Source organism: Eptesicus fuscus, chromosome 18 (assembly GCF_027574615.1).
Source record: "Eptesicus fuscus isolate TK198812 chromosome 18, DD_ASM_mEF_20220401, whole genome shotgun sequence".
In the NCBI taxonomy this organism is placed as follows: domain Eukaryota; kingdom Metazoa; phylum Chordata; class Mammalia; order Chiroptera; family Vespertilionidae; genus Eptesicus; species Eptesicus fuscus.
In genome coordinates, this window is record NC_072490.1 from 51,673,199 (window position 1) to 51,680,157 (window position 6,959).

The following is a 6,959-nucleotide window of genomic DNA, read 5'->3' on the forward strand; positions in this document are numbered from 1 at the left end:
GGTGAGACCTACAAGGTGGGTTACTATGGTTCCCATGTTTCTGATGCGAGGCAGTGTAGCTTCATGATAGCTAGGTTGTGGGCTCCTGTATAAGTCCTAGGTTTTTGATGTTTAATATACTTGAGCTCCCATCGCCTTATCTGTAAGATAGGATAAAAAACTACTAAAACTAATAGTAGTTTTCAGATAATGAGATGAGATAAAAATGAGTAAAAAAACAACTAGTTCAGTGCAGGGTGACTAACTCATCCCAGTTTTGCCAGAATTTTCCTGGTTTTAGCTCCATAAATCCCATAGCCTGAGAACCTTGTCAGTCCTAGGCAAACTGGGATGACTGGTCAGCCAAAAATCAGGAACTCAGAGAACTATCTTAGAAATATTGGCCATTTATTTCAGAGGAGAAAAGTGAAGATTGAAATATTCAGTATGGTGTAGGGAACACAGACATTTTGTGTGTTTTTTTTTTTAAAAAGCATCCATTATAATTATAGAATTAGATGTCTTGGGATTCATATGTAAGGCTTCTAAATCCAAATCCTGTTCTTTTTCTATGGAGCTTTCCTTCTTTCTTTCATTCAATTCTTCATTCATTTAATCAAATCCTGACCTCACAGACCTTTAACAGTTACCTTACCACTGATTTAAATTGCCATTGTGCTGATTGCGCCTGAGTGGTTTTCCCAGACATTTTCCTGAATCCACCCACTCTCGAGTGTTTCCTTTGGCAGTGGAGGAGGAGAAAGAGAATCAGCCTGAATTGACCACATTTGGTCTGGTTAGTGGGGTTTCTCTTTTTACATTTTCATCGATTAGCAGACTCAAGGAGTACAGGGTCCTCATCTCTGTCACCTGGATTAATCCATTGTTGGCAGGCTCCTAACCAAAGGGGAGGCCCTCTCAGGTCCCTGCAGGTGAACCTGGTAGCCCAAGGTCACGAAATATGAAAAGACCCTGGAGCCTTCCATTCAACCCATGCTCCTACCATCCACAGAGAACCTTCCATTCAACCCACATGCTCACCATCCTCAGAGTGCCTTCCATTCAACCCATGTGCTCACCATCCACAGAGAGCCTTCCATTCAACCCATGCTCCCATCATCCACAGAGAACCTTCCATTCAACCCATGTGCTCACCATCCACAGAGAGCCTTCCATTCAGCCCATGCTCCCATCATCCACAGAGAACCTTCCATTCAACCCATGTGCTCACCATCCACAGAGAGCCTTCCATTCAACCCATGTGCTCACCATCCACAAAGCCTTCCATTCAACCCATGTGCTCACCATCCACAGAGCCTTCCATTCAACCCATGTGCTCACCATCCACAGAGAGCCTTCCATTCAACCCATGCTCCCACCATCCACAGAGAGCCTTCCATTCAACTCATCCTCACACCACCCACAGAGAGTCTTCCATTCAGCGCTTGCTCCCCCCATCCACAGAGAGCCTTCCATTCAACCCATGTGCTCACCATCCACAGAGAGCCTTCCATTCAACCCATGTGCTCACCATCCACAGAGCCTTCCATTGAACCCATGTGCTCACCATCCACAGAGAGTCTTCCATTCAGCCCATGCTCTCACCATCCACAGAGAGACTTCCATTCAACCCTTGCTCCCACCATCCACAGAGAGCCTTCCATTCAACCCATGCTCTCACCATCCACAGGAAAGGGAAGTAGGTTTTCCAAATGTGTTCCCATTTGCAGTGCTGTGTGGTCTTTCATTTTCATCTCAGTAGAGCCAGACAATTCAGAATCAGTCACTTAGTCCAAAATATAATAATCTTCTGGCATTATATTTATAACAACATATCACAGGGAAAGTGGATATTTCATCTGGGAGCCCGGGCGGTCACTGAGGGACTGACTTTCCTAGGCAGTACTGTGTTAATAAACTTGAGACAGCCCTGTGCTGGGTTAAAATGCACCCCCACCCCCACCACATGGCAAATTGAACAGGGAAGCAAAACAGGATTAGATTTCACAAAAGATATGGAGAGGGATACAAAATCTTTCACTGTGTTGCCTCCAAAATAAAAGAGCCAGTGGTCATTTATTCAAAGAAGAACCTTCCCCGGACTGTTTTCACTTAAAATCTACTTCTTTCTTACACTTCGGTTTAGTTGGCTGGTATTTAGCAAAATCTTTACACAGTTAAGTGTTTTTTATTTTTTGTCTTATTTGTGACACTTTTCAGGAAGGACTTTCAGGCGTTTGGGTTTAGAAGGAAATTCTATGATCAGGTCCTGAGAAAATAGTGTTTATTTTTGGTTGGGACACACATGGGACAGGCAGTCAGGAGATTATCGAAGAGCAAGTGGTTCTGTGGTATCAGGTACCAGGAGGCTGCTTTAAAAGTGTGGCCTCACCCTGGCTGGTTTCTCAGTGGTTAGAGCTTCGGCCCTCAGACCGAAGGGTCTCAGGTTTGATTCCCAGGCAAGGGCACATACCTTGGTTGCAGGTTCAATCCCAACCCCTGGCTGTGTCTCAAGTGGGCGGTTACCAATCAATGTTGTCTCTCTCACTTCAATGTTTCTCTCTCACTTGGATGCTTCTCTCTCTTTCTCTTTCCCCCTCCCCGCCCCCCCCCCCCTTTACTCTCTAAAAATCATTGGGTGAGGGTTACAAATAATCATAATAAATAACAAAAAATAAATAAAAGTGTGGCTCACCACTCAGCAAAGGGCTGGTGTGGCGGTGGTCCTACCCTCCTCCCACTCAGACGGGAGCTCAGGAAGCTGGGATTGGAGGCCTAAGAGGTCAGGCTGGGTTTGGGAAGGGACAGGCTTCCCTGCTTATGTGACACCAAGCCAAGAGACCCAAGAGGAAACAAGCAGGACAAGAAAGCAGTCGCAAGGGAAACTGTTCCAAGCAAAGGGTGCGAGGCAGACTCATGGGAAGAGATACTTTTATAAGAAGTGGGTGGGGGAGGGGCGAGTGAGGAGTCAAAGAATGAGGGCCCAGGATGCACGAGTGCTGGAGAGGGAGGTGGTCTTTTGCTCATTCATTAGCCCTCCTCTAGGAAGCCTTACAGTGTCTCGCCTCTCCCTCCATCACAGATTTGGTTAGTGAATGAAGAACTAATGAACTGGTGAACTTGTAGTGAGTCAAACACATGGGGTTATTTACTCTTGGATTTGTGATGATGTGCCTCTTTCTGTTGTTCTGGAAGCATCTTCAGCCCAGGACACGATCAATTTCAAAAATAAGATACCAGCACTCGGTGACGTGGAACCTTGAGCAGATAAGCCTCTCATGGCCTCCCACCCAAATCCCTCTTAGAGCTTGCCCAAAGGCAGGGGAGAATGAGGGAATTTCAATGTCCATGAAAAGAAGGGGAACAGAGATGTGAGAATGGCATGCACAGAGGATGGAAAAAAGCAAGATGGACAAGCAAGAGATGGTGACAGGCCAGATCAGCTGAGGGAAAGGATTCTTGGTGGGTGGAGTGGGTTAAATTGTTGCTGCCAAAAAGATATATCCAGGTCCTCTGGAACCAATGAATGTGATCTCATTTGGAAAAGGGGTCTTTGCAGGGGGGTGGGTCCTAAATCCAACAAGCATCCTTATAAGAGACAGAAGGGAAAACACAGAGGAGACAGCCATGTGAAGCTGGAGGCAGAGGCTAGAGTGATGTAGCCACAAGCCAAGGATACCTGGAGCCACAAGAAGCTGGAAGAGGCAAGAAGGAGGCAAGCAGGATTCTCCTCTAGAGCCTATAGAGGGATCAGAGTCCTGACAACACCTTGATTTCAAATTTCTTGCTGCCAGAATTGTGAGAGAATAAATTTTTGTTGTTTAAAGTCCGCCTCTCCCCTACTCCCACCAAATATCAGCAGCAATATTTTTATTAGCATTCTCTTTTTGTTTCTTTTTTCTTTTGAAATTGCAGCAAATCTGTGACTATTTCTTAAAGAAATTTAATGCAAAAGTTGTGCCCCTTGCTAATCTGAGATCTTGCCCAAGATTTGAAAACATGCCCAATGCAGATATGTGTTTGGAGACTTCAAGTGAAAGAAATAAGTTCAAAAATATTTTTTTCTTTTGGTGGTGGTGTAGGGTGGGGGAGTGTTGGAGAGGAGCTACATCTGTTTCTCTTTCCTTTATTCTTTTCTTTTTTAAAGGAAGGTTCTTTGTTAATCAGACATCATAGCAAGAAAGAAAAAAGGAGAGATCTTGTCATGCTAATCTTGTTCCGTGATATGGGTTGAATTATTCCTCCTCCAAATTCACATGTTGAAGTTCTAAACCACACTGCTTTAGAATGTGGCTGTATATCGAGGTTGGGCTTCTAAAGAGATAATTAAGATAAAATGAGGTTCTATGTGGAATCTCTAATCCAATATAACTGAAGGGAAGTTTGGACTCAGACATGGGCACACAGAGGGAAGACCAGGTGAGGACACTGTAAGAGGCATCGATCACAAATCCGAGGAGATGCCCCAGAAAGAAGTCAACCCTGACAGCACCTTGATCTTGGACTTCTAGCCTCCAGAACTGTGAGGCAATACATTTCTGTCATTTAAGCCACCCAGTCTGTAGCATTTTGTTATGGCAGCCAGAGGACTCTAATACACTAAGTCAAGTCACACTAAGTTAAATGACTGTTTCTGCCAAAGCATGTTGCTAGTGGGCATGGAAACTCTTGTCTGAACAGAGAACAGTGGCTTGCTTTAGGTTCTTAGTTATCTTTTAATATATTTTTATTGATTTCAGAGAGGAAGGGAGAGGGAGAGAGAGAGATAGAAACTTCAACTATGAGAGAAAATCATTGATCAGCTGCCTCCTGCACTCCCCACACTGGGGATTGAGCCCACAACCCATATATACACCCTGACCGGGAATCAAACCATGACCTTTTGGTTCATAATGCTGACTGGGCCTTAGTTATCTTTTAAAACTACATACAGAACTCAGGGAACCTAGGTTTCTGTAGAGTTACTGGAGGGCAGAGAAAGGGATGTGAGAATGTATTCCAGTCACATTTATTAATTTGAGTGCACTTTAATATGCTTAATAAAATTCTCAATCATGCATGGCCTATAAGATAATTTTTAAATTAAAGAATATTCATATATTTTTAAAAGCTTTTTATTTCTTTGCATGGCCTAACTTGGATTTCTTCTTTTTAACTTAAAATGACAGTGCAAGTTTTTTTTCCTCCTGACCTTTATAAGTTGCTTAAAATGTCCATGTTCAACCTCAGAATAATTAAAATAAATATGATACAGCTGTAGATAGAATAAAATGCAGCTGTTTAAGAAGAATGTAACTGCACACTATCAAAAAGCATTTTTAGTATTAACTGAAAGAATAATTTTAAATCATTGTATGTATATTATTACTGCAATTATGCATAATTACATGTAGAGCATGTATATTGTAATTATATATATAGTATCATTCCAGTTGGGTTTGTTTTTTCAAGCCTAACCATAGAAAATTTACTGAGGAAGTGCACGGAAATGAGTACTTTTGGGGAACGGGGTTATGACTGCTCTTCTCCCCTAGCCCCCGTTCATTTTCATTTTTGCCTACACTTCTTTCATAAGCATTATTATTTTTATGATTAAAAATTATCTGCCAGCAGTGTGAAAATGCATATGAATTTGTTATACATTAATAGTTAAACGAGCTAACCTTCAGGTGTAAACACCTGGTATAGTGCCCGGTCCAGACCATGAGCTCAGTCAAGGTAATTCTCTTTCTCCACATGTCAGACTAGTTTCTAGCCATACAACGGGATACAGGTGTCCTGGGGTGGCTACTGATACTCACTGTAACTGCCCGACACACGAAACTAAGAGTCAACACATTTTAAAATGTGGGTAGAAAGTGGGAGGGGAAGGAATGTAGTTCTCACAAGGAGCAGAATTTAATCTTCTTAGTGAATTAGTGAATTAGTAATGTTTATTAAGCATTTATCAGTTATATATTTTTGAGGAATTGCAAATATCATGGATGCTCCCATTCCCACAAAAGGACATTGTCCTCCAGAAAGTTGGGTGGGAGAGGAAAGAACATGTTGCAAGTTAGAAAAGTACACACTCTGCCTTGAAGTTCCATTTAAAAAGCATTCTGTAGGCCTTGCACGGTCTTTCTGTAAAATACTGTTTGGGGAGCTATAGAAACAAGGGGAAGCTGTTTCTTTGATCGGCTGCCCTTGCCTGTTGACACGAGGAAGGCACGGGGGAGAATATCTAGGTGCCTGAATTAACTGTTCAGCACATGTGGCTAATTTCAGGCGAGGGCCTGAAACGGGCCAGCGTTCCCAGAACTGTGTTTTTTATCTCGCTTCTCAGCTTCCTGGCCCTCCTCCTTCCCTAGGGAAAAAAAATCCCTAAGCCGCTTTTAGAACAGCGAAGGAAGTTGTATAATGGAGTGCAGGAAACCCTGGTGGCTTAGAGAAAGGGCTTTTCAATACGGTCTGGCCAAGTGCAGACTGAAAAATTCTAGATTTTTTTCTGGAGACCTAGAACCCAGCAACACATGAAAACAGGTGGCAGTGTGCGGTGTGAAATCTTATTTTTTCTCTGCAGATGGATGGGGACCTTCAATAACGACAGGCAGCTTTCGGGCCTGGCACCGTTTCTCACCTGACAACCCTCTCAGGTTCCCAGCGGAGTGGAGATATGAGGCTGGAGGAAACTCTGAAAGGCTGCCCCAGGCACAAGGGGATCACGAATCACTTGTATTCCTAGATGCTGAGCTGAGTCGTTCCTTCTCCACTGAATAAAGCACTTTATATTCCAGTTGAGTGTGAGCTGACCTGAAACTCTAGGCCTGGGCCCAGTTACAATTCCTACCAGGAATTGGCCTTGTTAACAAATTCCTAACTGGAGTCCCATTTTTCCTGAGGTCTAGCTGAACCTTATAACGGCAGTAGGGCTCATTGGAACAATGTGAGCTTTCATAGCCTTGCTATTTAAGATTCTTTCTCTCAGACTAAATAAGCAA

General features: G+C 43.3%; 1 protein-coding gene across 1 annotated transcript in view; it reads left to right on the forward strand.

The window, feature by feature from the left end:
* The window catches only part of LOC129152166 (lysine-specific demethylase 6B-like), a 41,117-nt gene extending 34,363 nt beyond the window's left edge, over window positions 1-6,754 (forward strand). Inside the window, exon 2 of the mRNA XM_054729862.1 lies at window positions 6,542-6,754. Within this exon, the coding sequence (XP_054585837.1) occupies window positions 6,542-6,602 (61 nt within the window). The 3' untranslated portion in view covers window positions 6,603-6,754. The remainder of the gene's footprint in view (window positions 1-6,541) is intronic.
* Window positions 6,755-6,959: the final 205 nt, after the last annotated feature.